Below are 16740 nucleotides of genomic sequence, written 5' to 3'. Positions count from 1 at the left end.
TTTTTAATGACCTTCCCCAAGGAACTGCAGAAGGAGTAAATGTGATGAGGCAATTATTAAGTTTCTAACAGAGACTACTACTGCTTTTGGACTAGGTAGTTTAAGTTATAAAAAAGTATCTTTCATTCATTTTATAGCTGTTTAACAATCTTCTGAAATCTCATGAGGATGTGGTCTTTTAAATACAGTATTATACACCTTCTATACATATTTAGACGTTTATCTGTCTGTACAGATTTACTATAATAATTATCACTCAAGTAATTATTTGTCAAGCTTGTGCTGTGCAGTCCATACTAGCTGAAAATGGAGTACTTTTGTACATTTGTTGGCAGACATGTTATAACAAATATGTTTGTGCCAAGGCCCATCTTTTCCACAGCATAGCACATTACTTGTACATTCAGTTTCTTTGGATCATGACCAACAAATATTTTATACATTTTTCTGCCTTATCTAGAAACCAGAGATATCGGCTACTTCCAATTTTATTCTGTTTTCAGTTACTGGATGAGTCTTGTTTAACAATTTCAAATTTCAAATGTATCGTACAGTACTCATGAGATATGTTCTGTTCAGAAAAGAGCTGCTGTTTGTAGTCCAGATACTTCCAAGGTCTCATTTCTCTTTATGTTCAATGTTTTTATTCTTGAATTTAAAAATGTAAATAAATGTGCAAGAAGAAAACAAAAGGGTGTTAATGTTGCATTCATTAATGGAGTGCAAATCTATTATGGAATAATAAATCAGTTATCATTAAACATATCAAAATTCTTGAACACTAAAATGTTTTTAAATTGTCCATGTTTTATTCATACAAATAGGAAACAGATCTTGTATTAGCTCTACCCACATACAGTATAATGGCTAGAACTCCTTATTACATGGATGACCATCTTAATGTCTTGGGCTGTACAATCCTGCAGGTTTCCTATATATACATTTAATTTGGGAATATAGAAATGAGCTTATTCAGGATTTTTTACCCCTTTTAATAGAATAATGTAGCTAATTATTTGCTTACCTAGAGCAGTTTAGCACCTTATTCAATTTGTAAAGTGCTGACAGTTTAAAACAACCTTTAAAGCTTATTTGGCTGCAGCCCTATGGGACACAAATTGTCCCTGTCCTAAATGATAAGTGACTAAAAAAAGCTAATGTCTTCTTTATTGAGATATCTGGGTTCAAATAGAATTCAAAGCTTGAAGTTCCCTATGACCAATTTAGTGTGTTTAACTTTTTCATTTTTTCAGTTCTGTTAAATTCCAATAAAGAGGGCTAGTATTTTAGAAATGATCAATCATGTTTTGATTCAAAGAACTTAAATGATGTGGTGAATAGTAACTCATATTAATAGGCTTTTAACAGTAATTATTTCAATTTTGCCTCTTACTACATTCATCACAATATGCTGTTTTCTCTATATGCAGTGTGTACAAATATTGTTCTTTTGTACGAGAAAAAATGTAGATAAATGCTGAAGAATAGTATGAATCATGTGTCTAATGGACAGTGAGCCCTAATTAAGGGAAAATTGATTTTGCCATTTGTAAGAAGTGTGTTGCATGTAAATCTGAGGTAATACTTATAAATCAGCCTGGTATTCTTTTTAATTGGGGCTGAATATTGACATGCCCCATATACGTACTGTAAGTTCAATTGGAATCACTGGCAAAGGAAGCATTCTTTAGTCACTCCTATTCACAGTCACATAGGCAGTGCTCTTTGGTGTCAACAATCAACAACCAATACCACAGGAATATCCCTTTCCCCCCCTTTTGTAAATATTGTGGTTTTTGGAAGCATTATGCTTTCTGGACATTTCATGTTTTGGATTTGTCATTGATTTTGTGCATGTTGAGACAGTGTTGAAGAATATACAACTAAAGCTCCTCAAAAATGTGAAAAATGTGTATAACAAAACATGTCGGTGAAAAAGCTGGTTAAAGCTTTGAAGTAGCTTAGCTAATCAATATGATCTTTTCAAGGTGTTCACACATTTTTTTATCACAAACTAAAGAAAGCCTGACATCCTGTTAGATGTGTAATGCATTCTCTGTGTTTGCAGAGTTACTTACCAGATGAAATCTGCATTATAAACATAAGTAAACAAAATATTCATTGCTCAAACTAAAGTATTTTATACAAATAACAGTGAGCATATTTTGATTTGTTTGGAGGTTTTTGTGGTGAAGAAAACATTTATTTCTGTCAGGAAGTGAAAGACCACTAACCTGATTTCATTGACTGATTTCATTTTCCAAACACTTCTTTAAAGAAAAACATCTTTGATGCTCTGGTAGCTTTCTGCTAGGTATTTACCATGTATCACTTCTTTTCAAATATATTCATACTTTTGTTGAATTGTAACTAAAAGGTGGTTTCCAGGTGTACAATCAGGTTTTTCTTTGTAAATTCAAAAGGGTTTTGTGTTGCTTTCAGAATTTTAGCCTATGTAATGGAGTATCTGTCAAAAATAGTTACATATATTTTTAAATACATGACATTCAGATTTATTCATACTACTGTAATCGGTATTTTGTAGACGCTCGTTTGTCTTGGATAGCAGGAAGTGCTTCCTGTGGCCTTGATAGGTTCCGAATTCTTCTCAGAAGGGCTCACCACACCTCCATGCAGAACATCTCCAGCGTCTCGTTGTGATCATGTTCTTTAGCTCTTACTATACATTTTGTGAAGATTGTGATGACCAATCAAGATCTTTAATTTTTTTTTTGCTCTCTTACCTCTATAAAAGTCTATTTGCAACCAAATTATTTGGGGGGTTCTGCTCAATAAACAAAACTGTTAATTGGAATTACAGCACCCTCACTCCTGAAAAGCCTCACTTTCTGCACTTTTGGACCAATTAAAACATAACTAGAAATGAAATAAATGAATATTGTGGACCTGGCATTAAACTGACTATATGCATTCTGTATTGTATCCTGAGGGAGCCGTGATAGCTTAGACAGCAAGGGCGTTTAGCTCCTGACGAGAAGGTCCCAGGTTCAATCCCAGGTAGGGGCAGGTGATGTAGCTTGCTCTAATTCCTTCCAGACGGCTCCCAGGTCCACTCAGCCTGCTTTCCAAATGAGTACCGGGGGTTAATCCTTCTGGGGTAATAGGCCGGCCAGAGCGTGATGCTGACCACATCACCTCCACCTCCAGTGCCGGATGGTCAAGAAAAATGGTGGCCCTCGCCCCCCCATTCCCCAATGGGCCTTTATAGCCTGAAAAGGGACCTGCGTACCTTACCTTATTGTATCCAGATGATCAGCAGCAGGCATTGGGCTGTGTTTGTGGTCATTATGGAATGCTATTCACGTTGAACATTTTTTTTCTAAATGGATATTGCCTTTTTTATGTATATGCAGGCATCCTTTGTCTAGAGTCTAAATAATAATGTATCATTTATTTAGAAATGGCTGTACGAAACCAGTGTTTAAAAGTATGAGAAAGTATGGCTTCAAGAATCAAATAATTTCATCCCCGACCACCACCTTTTGCAAGTCAAATATCAATCAGCAATGGGCATTATCATTTCCCTTTTTACACGTTTTACTGCACAGTCTTAAATCATGTAAGACGCAGTCAGATTGCTTTCTCTGAAATTGACTATTGATTTATCATGCCACAAAGGTCTTCTGTATGATGGTTTTGGAGTGTTCAACTCTGCTCTCCAATTGTGAATTGTGATTTAATCATATCCTTTGCACTGATAGTGTATTTCAGAATTTTGGATGAATTTTTCAAAATGTATGTGGGTTTAGAATAGAATAATAGTAGAATAATATACAACCAGCAGATGTATGTTATTTGCTTTGTTTTTTCCGTGAATTGTTCACCGAAGAACCATAGTAAAATATCTTACCCGCCTTAATGTGTATGCAGCTACACGCATATCTTACAAATTAAGTTATTTACAAAGTATGGCTTGTTTTCTCACCACACCTTTGTCAGTCAATGTTACAATGTCATTGTTACGATGAATCTTTGAACAACATTATCCGTCAGATTTGAGTACATAGAACTTCAACTGTTTCACTAATATGCTGAACCAAGCTACTGTATAAGCAATATTCGGTATGACTGTTTAAACCTTTCAATGCCACTATTTTAGAAACTTCAAAATACATACAAGAGTTGTAAGTTCATATCTGGTTTCATCTACATAATGGCCTGAGGTTTCTAAACCTAATGTAAGTCTGAGTTTTAACTCTAAAATAAGCTGTATGATGTATATTTTTAAGAAATGAGCAAAGTCACCAGAATTTTTAATGCATTCATATCAAGATACTGAAAGACTTGTGGAGAGCTTTAGGTTCTTTTCTGAGCTACCAGCTCAGCTTTATGGAGTTAATGACCCTTGGAAGAATAGAACATTCTGACTATGTGAAGAATTGTCTTGCATAACAAAGAGATCACAAATCTCTTTCCTGGCATTACCCTGTGCCAGGGAGCAAGTTTAATCCTTGTGTTACTGACCCGTCTCCAGTTTCTAACCCCCACACATTTTTCAAATCCCACTGCATCCATCCAGGCCTTTGGCTATAGCCAACATAAAGAGCGATAAAAGCTACATTTAAGAGCTAGTGCTATAAATATCTTTGAAACACTCCTTATTTTGAAGAGCTTTGTAGCAAAATTAACCTTAAATATGGCCTTGGAGAGTTCTTAATCTTTCTTCATGGAATCTACAGATTGTTTTAGCTGTGCCTTTCATTTTAAGGTGTTTGCAGGTCAAGGCAGATGGCTATGAGAGGTTTAGGTGACACGAAGCTCAGGGATACAAGTAAACCACAGTCTGTTGCAGATCGAGTAAAATCAGGAGTGGAAGGTGAGTTAGTCATGTAGGCCCCAAATTCTGTATTATAGTTTTACCCATGATCTTACATGTAAGTCTGTAGGACCTTTTTGTATTGTATTGTATTTCTTTGTATGAAAGCTACTGATTCTGAAACAGTGATTATCAGAACCTTAATTATTTTAGGCAAAAAAGAAAAGAATGAACAAGGAGTAAAAACTTCCAGTTAATTAAATTTTAATTATGATGCTTCTCGCTTTTAAAAGTTTAAGGCCAAATGTGTTCTAATGGAAAATACAGTTTTCATTATAATGTAACTTCAAAAGGATCTGAATCTTTGTTGTTGTTTTTTTGTTATATGCTGCATACAAATCCTGTGTAATTAAAATTGTATTTCAGATCCCATCATTCTGAATGACTGTCAAGGAATCATTTTAAACTCGCTTTATTTTTTTACTATACCTATTGTTTAATACAGAGCAATTCATACAGTTTTGAATATAACCAATCTCATAAATAATAATAATATTATAATTATTATAATAATCATCATAATCAATTGCAGATAATCAGCAGCACGCTAATCCCCTTGTGTTAGACTTATGTCTTATGTTAAAGCGGGAAGAAGTTCAAATCTATTAATTCAGAATATCTGTTGTTCAAAAAAAGGACAGCAGTCAGCTGGCTATATGCTGGAGGGGCAAAGGGTGAGTTGTGGCCTGGGAACATATCTCATTGGATTAAAACACACACATCTCATTTTACTGTACCTCAGCTGTCAACTGAAAGTTTCTCATGCAACTGCTGTCAAGAGCCAGAATTGCAATCTGTAGTTACCATCATCTGACAAGATTAGAATCTAGGGCGAAATGGTTAAAGGCAGGTTTATAGCAAGGTTTTAAATTTCTGGGATTTGCTTTGCCTTGGTTAACCAAACAGCATAAGGGGAACGTAATAGCTGGGTAACTCAAACTCTTTCTAAATCAGGAGTAGTACCAATTTTTATTTTTATACTGCATCCACTGTTAAACTTTTTTTTGAGAGACTGCTTCCAGCCAGTCCGTGTTCTGTATCTGTATTGTCTGCCTTGACTGGCAGCTTCACCTTGGCCAAATATTAATTGACACAAACAAGTCGCACTAAATAAAGTGATGTTTCTGTGTGACCCATTTGGTAACAAGTGATACTTAAATGGATTGCAAAACTGCTGCTTTCTTTACTGTTGCTATAGAAACAGAGAAAAGGTCATTGAAGGTACTCTATGCCAACACCTACAATCTGAGGACCACATTTGGAACTTGAATATGAATAACAGTCTGTTTTTTTCTCTCATTTTGTCTTTTGAGAGTGAAAGCAACTTCTAATCTGGTAGTACAACTTTTCATTAATAAGCTGCAGTGATTAGTGTTCTGTTGCTTTGTAGAATAACTTTTCACATTCGTATCTCATATATTTTTAAATAACTGAAGTTGAGATGTTCAAGAGCAGATTGATAGTTTAGGTAAGTACAAATATATGAGGTAACACTCATCTCTTTCCTTATTAATGTTTTACTTTTTTGCATCCCTCCTCTAGACCAACATCACCCTTGCAGTAGATTCTTGATGTATCCTCCCTTGGTCTCATTTTTATAGCCTTAGCCAAACAATTTCAAGCTAATTCTGTGAATCTGTGAATTCTGTATCACTTTAGTGATTTCTGTATCTCATTTAGTTTATGAGATTCCCCATATACTAAATTGTACAAATACTGAGATTTGTACAAAACTCCTGAAATTAAATACTTAACAGTACTACTAAAATGATCATCATCTGAATGTACAGAGCCTTGCAAAAGTATTCGTCCGCTACCAATCATATCATATTTCAGTTACAAGTAATGAATATAAGATAAGATCACTTTATTAGCCATATATAATTTCTTGTATTAGGAATTTGTCTTTTCGCATACCCTGGCTTACTCTCCATGAGACACACAGGCACACAGACAGGGAGAGAAGCCTGGGGTCAGAGCGCAGGGTCAGTCATTTATATGGCGCCCCTGGAGTAGTTGGGGTTAAGGGCCTTGCTCAGGGGCCCAACGGAGTAGGATTCCTCTGCCGGCCGCGAGATTTGAACCGGCAAACTTCCAGCCACTGGCGCAGATCCTTTTTCAAGTAATCATTTTTATTCACCACTGTAATAATTAAATTGAGCAGTTTTAAATGGTGAAGAAGGCAGAATGTCAACAAAACCTGCAAGAAAGATATACAAAGTTAAATTAACCAGTTGCATAAGTATTTCTATATACTGTATAAATAGTTGTCCCAATATGTCATGTACCTTTGGTAGCAATTACTGTGCTCATGAATTTGTCTCAGCCATCTTTGCACTTTGCAATCTTTGCAGTTATGCCATACCAGTGGGATGGTATAATTTTGTCCATTCCTGCTAAATTTACTTCAGTTCTGACAAATATTTAGGGGGTAGTTTATGAATAGTTATTGTCTAATAAATTGTCACAACTTTGACTGGGTTTTGGTATTATGCTTCAGGTCTTTGTCATGCTGAAGCGTAAGTTTTAACCCAGGTTTGATTCTTTTCAATTCTTTGGCGACTCAATTTCTTGTAAGATTCATCTGTACTTTTCACCATTCGTTTGTCCTTCAGTCCTGACAAGATTCCCAGTTCCTGCTGATGAGAAACATTCCCATAACATACTGTTACCACGATGCTTGACAGTTGTGATGTATTGAACTGGGTGATGTCCTTTATTTTGCCTGCACCAGATGTACAGTAATCATTGTATTTTGGCCAAAAAGTTCAATTTTATCTTGTCTGACCGTTAAACCTTCTGTCACATTATTTAAGATTAATCTTCTTGAGTAAAGGCTTCTTTCTTCTTCATATCCATACAGCCCAGCTTTATGCAGCGACTGGGGTATTGTCAGTGTACAATATGAACAGTTTCAAAGTCACTTTTGACTTTACAGTGGCATCCCTAACCAATTTCCAGCTGCTCTGTTTGGATGGGCAGTCTGATCTACTGTACTGTATGTACTGTAGTATCTGGATGATAAGATGCACATTCCACTTGTTAATGATGGACTTCACTGTTCTCAGAGGCATAAGTAACCTCCTCCTGATCTATCACTTTATCCCTGTTTTGTTTCAACTTGGTCAATTTGTCGTATCACTGTGTGAGATACATCTCCAAATTCAGTATTTTTTTAAAGAAATTAATGGGAAAGATGTATTTACTCTGAAGTCAAGTTAAACTACTTTAATTATTCAGACAGAGGCTATTATACTATATTTCTGTCCAATTTAGGATAGACTACTTAAGCAGTTGAGAATCTTCTAATTGTCTTTAAAAATCGAATTTATTTATAGACTACCATCATTGTTTAGCTTTGGCAGTGTGGAGTAGAATCCAAATATAAAATCCTATCTGAAACTTTTAGGGAGTGAATATCTTTGCAAGGCACTGTACACATTAAATAGTAGATACTGTATAATCCTCTTAATACTGTAATAAATACCTAACATGTCAGGATCCCCAAATGGCCTAATCGGATCTAGCGGTTTTTCAGATGTTTCACACTCTGGCAGGTTATTTTAAATGATTTATAAATGCAAATATGCCTAAAGATTGAAATTTATTTAGCAAAGTGATGGCTATACTGTAGATGTAATAAATCTATACTGTCTATAGTATGCACTTTTTGCCTTAGCAATTATAGTACTGCAGCTCAGAAGTGGTCTGAGTATTACTGTCCAGTGTTGCAACAGACAATGTTTTATTATTGCTGTGATTACAATATCTTTGGAGTCTTGGGAATGACATATATGCTGCACAATGTTTTCGTAAAGTTGTATAGGAAGTGGAACACAACTTTTACTTAAAAAATACATTTCACATTAGAAGTATTACATACTGTATATACAGTAAGGGTGGATGTAATTAAAGAGTTATTACACAATTATCACATCTGAAGATGTACAAATTTTAACACTTCTAAAGCATGTCAATATTTTCTGAATGGATTTAGTTTATAAGCCTGTAATGGTTTTTATACCCAGTGAGGGACTGTTTCTAAAAGATGTTATAGTGAAATGTCAAAATATGTTCCAGTTTTAGTTTTCTCTACTTAAGTTTTTTTGTGTTAACAAGAAATCTGCTGAAAATTCTAAAATGAATGAGGTATTCCAATTCTTTAAATTTGTGAAAAATATATGTTATTTATTAAACCACATTTTCAGTTTGACATTAAAAAAGTAACTTGGGTGTAATCAGGTGATGCTACAGGTTTACTTTTTTTCAGTGATTTGAAACAGAAATCACAAGGATAAAAGAGGAGGTTTGAGTGGTTTGATATTGATCCAATGCACTGGCTCCTTTTTTGTTGATGAATTTACTTTGTGATTTCTATTGCGTTTTTTTTATTTTTACATTTTAGGATGTGAAATTGGCATTAAAGTGCATTCTAGCCCCTGTTTTGCTTCATTTCTTTCTGTAAGGCATGAAAGAGCTTTCTCCACCACCTTTGAATCTGAAGAGGATGTATAAGGAAACACTGGAAATTGAGCCAGTCCTGATCATCATTTCACCTGGGGCTGATCCTTCCCAGGAGCTCCTGGAACTAGCCAGCGAGACAGTTGGCAGGGAGAGCTACCATGAGGTAAATCTGTGCTCTGAGTCAAGACAAACAGCACTGCTTATCTCAGGCCTGCAGGAAGATAGCAAGATGGAGGCTGTTGGTTTGGGGTTCCTTTTCTAAATGAAAGCTGATGGAAAAAATACCCATATTATTAAAAAGAGCTGTGGTTGATACCATCACTTCCTACTCCAATCTGTGTAATCCTCACAACAGCATGGGGGAGAGAATAAAACAGTTCTGAAAGTTAATGAGGCACCATTAATTTTTTGATTAGCTCTCTATCTCTGCAGCATCAGTAAACTGGTAGGCCCAGCTTTACCTATAAACAATTGAATATGAACATGCTTTGCATTTTTTGCCCCGATTTCAAAGATTGATATAGATTACCTTCTCTTACAGCAACTTAAAGTGGACATTTTTTTTTCCAATATTTTTTTTTTCCTTTTGTGCAGGTGGCTATGGGCCAGGGCCAAGCTGACATAGCCATTCAAGCTCTTAAAGAATGTGCACGCAATGGAGAATGGCTTTGTTTAAAAAATCTACATCTGGTTACAGCCTGGCTTCCCCTGCTGGAAAAGGTGAGTATCTCACTGAATCAAGTCTGTAGACTGAGACTAAAACAGTTGCAAATGCACCAATAATAAAAAAAATATGATAAATATGTGTTTTTTTGCACATACAGCATGCAATTTTGTATCGTTTGGAATAAAAAATGTGAGCATTATTAAGGTAGCAATCTGAATTATTTTTATGTTTTTAAAGATAAGATGCCAATTGATCATCTTCAAGTAGTTTGGAGTATATATTGCTCCTGTTGGCATAACAATTGATATGAGAGTTGTCTGATACCTAAGCAGTCCTATTAATGTAGATGAATAAAAGAGCAGAGCCCAAGACGGAACTCTGTGGGACTCCATCAGTGATTTGAAGAGGAAGTGAAACGTGTGTCAACTATTACAATGTATATGGTTTTGCACGAAGTTCTGAAACACTTAAATTCCTTTTTATTCATCAAATATAAACAACTTTTCTAAATTCTTACACTTTCAGGACTTCTACAGGTAGAAGTGTCAATTATCTTCAACACTCTTGTGTTATCCTTCCATTTTAGTCACTGTTCTGTGTTTTAGATAGATAGATACTTTATTGATCCCGTGAGGGAAATTGCAGTGCAACAGCAGCTTAACACACACAACACAGCCACAGTGTAACGAATTATATAATAATAGTACAATACATACAATACAATACAAGAGTTACTCACAGTCCGGACGCACAAGAACAAACTAGAACAGAACAGTACACAGAGAATCGTATCACACATATGAATATAAATATAGATCTAACTATAGATATAAATATAAATGTATTGCACAGGTCCCTGGCATATATTGCACAAAAAGTGGTTGTAAACGGGAAAAAGAAAAAGAAAGAGAACAGATGTAGCAGTAGATGTGTAGATGCGTTTAGTCCAGAAACAGGTCACTGTCGATGTTGCCTCTGCCAAGACGCAAGGTGGATGCGTTGTACAGTCTTATGGCAGACGGCAAGAATGACCTCCTGTAGCGCTCCCTGTCGCACCGTGGATGAATCAGTCTATTGCTGAACGTGCTCTTCATTCCTGCAAGCCTGTCATAGAGGGGATGGGAGAAGTTGTCCATGATGGCCTCTAGTTTGGACATCATTCTCCTCTCAGCCACTACCTCCAAGGAGTCCAGGTCAGACCCAATGACAGAGCTTGCTGTCCTGATGAGCTTGTTCAGCCTTTTGGAATCTACTGCTCTAATCCCAGAGCCCCAGCACACCACTGCGTAGAAAATGGCACTCGCTACCACCGACTGATAGAACATGTGTAGCATCTTACTACACACATTGAAGGACCTGATTTAAGTACCATTTCAAGAGAGGCATCTTGTATGCTATATTGCTAGCCTTGTTCTTTTAAAGAAAATCTGCTGTCAAACTACAGTACCTTATTTTCTACATTTCATTGTCTTTGGTTACAGTAAACAAAAGACAAATTACAAACCAATTTGTGCAATTTAACGATCACAATGCTGATTTGTACCTTCATGGATTAACATTTTGTTGCAGTGATTTTTTCATATCTAAAACACAGTTCAGTCATGTTAGCATTAAGGACTACATAGAAATGTCTCAATGCAAGTAAAGTTTTGTATTTTTTTAATTAGTAACTCAGATTTGAAAGAATTAAAAAATAAACAACTGTACACCTAAGTATACAGGAGGTAGTTGTTTTTGACAGGAAAGCTTATGTTATTTATTGCGTGTAGTGCAAAGAAATATACTAAGGCATGATCCTTACCAAAACTCCAAAACTTGGCAGTGCAGTTCTGTTTTTATGGTTATTAATATTACTTCAAAATGTATCATTTTCTTTAGCTGAAGGAATGAAAGTTTGTGCTAGGGCAGTGTTTAAAGGTGATTCCTGAAAATCAGTGAGAACTGAATATTTGTGCAAAGAAATTTGTTACTTTAGCCAAATGGAGAAGGTTAACATTGTGGTTCATATTTAAATATAAAAATAACACAGGTATATGGTAACTCATTAGTTACCATTGTGTCTGACTGAAATGATTTTATGGTTTCATCCAATGTTATATGAACTTTGCTCTCATTTATACTCATGGAAGCTTGAGGCTTGTATTTTAAACTTCGCTTCCATATTAGAAGTAAAAAAGTCTGCTATAACTAAGACCAGTTTTGCTTAAGGAAGGCTTGCTGCAAAGATTTCAGGTCTGGCATTTTCAAACACTGGTCAAGGGGGAGCGAGCAGCTACTCTGGACTATTTCTGCCTCAGAAAGATTACAACACAGAAAAGTAGGTGTCACCTCTGTGCAACCAAGGGTGAATCTGTGAAGAAACATGATAAAAGCAAAAACAAAAAAGTGCAGTGTAAATAACAAGTCTGCCAAAAGGGGGAATAAGATGAAAATGATAGGGGGGGAAGCAAAAAGTGCCTTCTTCTTTTGCAGACAGCAATTTCCCTGGGGATCTTTTACAGTTAAAACAATATTTAGTCCTTAGTAAAATGTAAAACATGAAGCCATTATAAGTGCTGAACTGAAATCTATATCTAGATTCCAAATTCCAATAAATTTACTGGATGAAGCCTTTTCTACCATCAGAATATCTTGTGTTTTAGCTACTAAAATGTTTTTAAAAAAGTTAAGAGGAAATAGTTACCTCCACTGAACCCTCTTAAGTATTTTAACACTTTATTTCATTTCATTGTAAAGGAAAATGAAAGCGTAACAATTTGAAGAATACAGTATAGTACAAGGAGGACATGGTTAGTCACCACAGGCTAATTCCATGAGGGGAAGCTACTCTTGCTTTATAGAGGTTTACTGAGGGAAGAGGTTTTCTTTCCTTTAATATGAGTTAGAATAATATTTTTCTCAAAAGGGTCGACATGGTGGTGTAGTGGTTAACATTTAATCTCTGGGGCTCTGGGTTCAATTCTAGACCTGGGGTGCTATCAGCATGGAGTTTGCATGTGGGTTTCACAGTGTATACACAATTGAATAATAGAGTGCTCTCTTTGTGTTTTTTTTTATTTTTTTATTCTATTGTTGTGGGATAACGTGCCATGTATAACATAAAAAATCTTCAGAGATGTTAGTCTTTCACGAGGAAGGAAAAACTATAAAAAATCAGTCAATCAAGCACATTCTGTATTATTCTGTCATGAAGGTACACACCCCATGTCATACCTCTTTAAATACAAATAAACAAGGAAAAGTATTTGGTTCATTATTCCATGATAATCCCATGCTTTTTTATCTCATCAAAGTGGATTCTTACCACTTAGTTGAAAGTTAAACTGTTTTAAGATGAATCATGTTTCTAATGAGTTTAGTAAATACTGTGTTTCTTTAAAGAAGCTTGTCTTTGTTTCCTCAAATCAAGGATCGATCTCTGCGATTGTGTTTAAAAAAGTGCAATGGTATTAATGAGGGATTTGGAAAAAAATAAAAATAGGTAAAAAATGAAAACATCTGAGTAAATTAATTAATGGTCATAGTACACAGCTGTACCATCAGCAGAGCTGTCAAGAATGTAGGAAATACTGATGTTTACATACAATGTGTGAAAAAACATTAAATACCTTGACTAATTTTGAATGACATGTCTAGTGTTACAGTGAATATGAATGTTCAGGGGAATTATCTGCTTTATAGCCGGAAATGATTTTTATGAATAAACTACCTCCATCTTCTTCTGCTTTGGGAGGCCTCTGAGTTGTTTGCTGTAGTTAGGCAAATAACCACTCTATCATTCTCACCTTTCAGAATATTATCCTTTGTTTAATTTGCATTTCAAAATGCACTTGACAAAAATAACACTATCTTTGGTTTTAGAAATTTGCAGAGGCCTTAAATGTCAGTGAATCAATTTTTTAGCTTTGCTCATTATAATTAGAATTATCACTGAAATATTATAAAATTATTATCCCAAGATGAACAGAATTGCCAAATTTATATGTTATAATAAAGTAGTTGTAATCAATGCTACCTGTTTAATTATGCATTGGGATCCATGGCATAGTGTCAGCTAGGATCTCTCAGGCCTACTGAAGCAATAAAAGTATATTGGCAGTCTGTGCTGGCTGATTTAATACTCCCCCCCCCACCCTAAAGTAATGTGCAGTGGTGTTTTCTGGAGCAATTGCTTTTGTATGTTGTTTCTCTGTTATTAACATAGATTGTATTATAACACTTATATAGGAATATAATCTCTTTATGTACTATGCAGTATGAAATAGTTCAAGTAGATAACTGCGTCAGAATTGCGTAGGCTACAAAGGAACAAGTAAAGGTTTATTCCATGCTGAAAAGAAAAAGAAACATTTCACACCCGAAGAAGGCTCCACAGCCAAAACATTGTGTTCCCTTTCTTCTCTTTTTCAGCTTGGAGTAATCCTTTGCTTGTTCCTTTAAAGTATGATATAATTTATATTTAAGTTTATATTTGTATGGGCAATCATCTACCAGATTTGTTTTATTTAACCTTGAACAGGATGTTTCAGGCACAAAAACTTCTTTTGATTTATTTTCAGTATTTTGACACTGCACATATCTGAGCTTCCATTTCTCCATTTACCTCGTCTTGTAGTTTCTCATGTTCTAGTTTCAGTGACCAGGCTGCATTTTGAATATGAATACATAGTTTTTTTTTCTGCAGTAGTGCAAATAATAATGTTGTATTCTTTGGAAGTTGTCCTACTGTATAGTGGTAAGATGCTGCAGTTCTCTACCTTATGAATGAATAGATTTTATCTGGTTTTCCAAACAGAAAATAGTCAACTGGATGCCCTACAATTAAACCAAAACTGATGTTTGATGTTTCCTCCTTTTCTGCAATACAAACAAAATAAATTTTATACTAAAGCATATTTTTATATATTCATTGTATGTTAAAATGCTTAGAGAAACAACCACATGAAACTTGGAACGCATCTGCAAGTGCAGATTTCAAAGGCACGCAAAGAATCCTACTGTAGGTGTAAAAGTAGGCCACAGAAATGTGAAAATGAGAACAATATGTAAATATAATTACAGCGATTGCTTTTTTCATTTAATTTTACCCTTTTGTCTCAGGAATTAAATGCTCTTCAACCCAAAGCTAGCTTTCGCCTCTGGCTTACAGCTGAAGTCCATCCAAAGTTCACTCCCATACTACTTCAGTCCAGTTTGAAGATTACGTATGAGGTAAGGTTTTAAACTTGTTCATTTTTTTACATTGCTTTGCAGATGTAACAAAGTAATAGTAGCAGTAGCATTTTGAAAACAGAAAAGCCCAGGCTTTTGTCAAACATTCCAGCTTTGTATTGTGAGCACAATAGTGTATGCTATCCAGATACGGAATACTGTTTGTCACTTGGTTATACCTTCTTTGTGTTACATTACAGAGTTAACCATCATACATGATTTGAGTCTGTCAGTTTCTTTCTGTATGCACTGCCCATCTTTGCACTGTTGATATTTATTGGTTTATCGGTCACTGCAAGCAAGGTGTCCAGTTGACAATTTTTTTGTATTTCACTTTAAACTTGTTCTTGTATTCACTTTTAAATATTCACAGCTTGAGCCAAACGAATAGTCAAAATGTTTTTTTTGTTGTTGTTGTGGTGGCGGAATAGCATGTTTTCTCTACTACTGTGGGCTACAACTATATCTAAAATATTTAATTTTTATATTGGTTTTACAATAGAAATAAGAACTACAGGTGTCAAACTGTCATACATGAACAATGTACAGGTAAATCAAGAATACATGATTGTTGTGGACGACCACCCTGATGCTTTTTAAATTTTTGTTTCTTTTCTGGTACAAAAAGGGATTATTTTCACAGGGCATGTTTTAAACACATTGACGTCTATGAAGTTATTAGTAGACAACCAAGCATTCTCACTTGGTACAAATGTTTTGTAATATTTAGACAGTCTAGCCGGTTCACTGTCTTGGGGGAGCTGGAGCCTATCATGGCAAGCAAGTGGTGCCAGGCAGGGTACACCCTTGATGGGATGCCATTCCATCGCAGGGCACACGTACACACACACAGTCACACCAGAGCCAGTTTTCCCAGAAGCCAATTAACCTACCAGTATATTTTTAGCTATGAGAGGAAACCGTTGTGAACACAGGTAGCAGCCCAGGTCTGGAACTGAACCTAAGGCCCAAGAAGTATGAGGCAACGATGCTTACTACTGTGCCACCAAGTTAAACAATAATATTTATTGTATTTATTTAATCCTGATACATATTCTACGGAATCAAATTGCTTGAGCATTTTAAATATTAGACATTCTGTATTGTTATGTTCTTTTTAACAATAATGGTAAAAAAATATTACTATATAATATTATTATATTAAATATGTCAAATGTGGTGAAATCAACTTGCTCAGCACATACAGTACCAAAATAAAGTCTTTTGAGGCCTTCATTCAGGGCAGTTGCTGGGCCCTGTATTTCTGAGACTGCCAACTACACTCTGGGCTGTCTGTGTCTATGAGCTTCCAGTGGCTGGTGTACAGCTGGTTGGGGTTGGAAGGTTGCAGTAGTGGTCAGGGTTTCCTCACCTCAGCAAACAACTATGCAACAATGTTCCCTTGTATTTGACTGGTTTCCCATGAGGTTGCACTGTTACTAACAAGAGCTTCCTTAAATTCTTATTCTAATGTCTTAACTCTCCTGTGTTTTGATGTGGGTTTACAGTGTGAAAAAAAGCAGAATGTCTGGTGGTTCAGCTTTTGCACAAAACTAGGACT

The 16740-nt window shown here is 35.5% G+C and overlaps 1 protein-coding gene across 1 annotated transcript in view; it reads left to right on the top strand.

Annotated features, from left to right (window-relative positions):
* Positions 1-16740, top strand: part of dync2h1 (dynein cytoplasmic 2 heavy chain 1) — a 149057-nt gene that overhangs the window by 80523 nt on the left and 51794 nt on the right. Inside the window, exons 78-80 of the mRNA XM_088921156.1 lie at positions 9304-9464; positions 9896-10021; positions 15069-15179. Of these exons, the coding sequence (XP_088777282.1) occupies positions 9304-9464; positions 9896-10021; positions 15069-15179 (398 nt within the window). The remainder of the gene's footprint in view (positions 1-9303; positions 9465-9895; positions 10022-15068; positions 15180-16740) is intronic.

This window comes from Atractosteus spatula, chromosome 7 (assembly GCF_055471065.1).
Source record: "Atractosteus spatula isolate fAtrSpa1 chromosome 7, fAtrSpa1.hap1, whole genome shotgun sequence".
Lineage (NCBI taxonomy): Eukaryota > Metazoa > Chordata > Actinopteri > Semionotiformes > Lepisosteidae > Atractosteus > Atractosteus spatula.
This window is presented reverse-complemented; position numbering and strand designations above follow the sequence as displayed.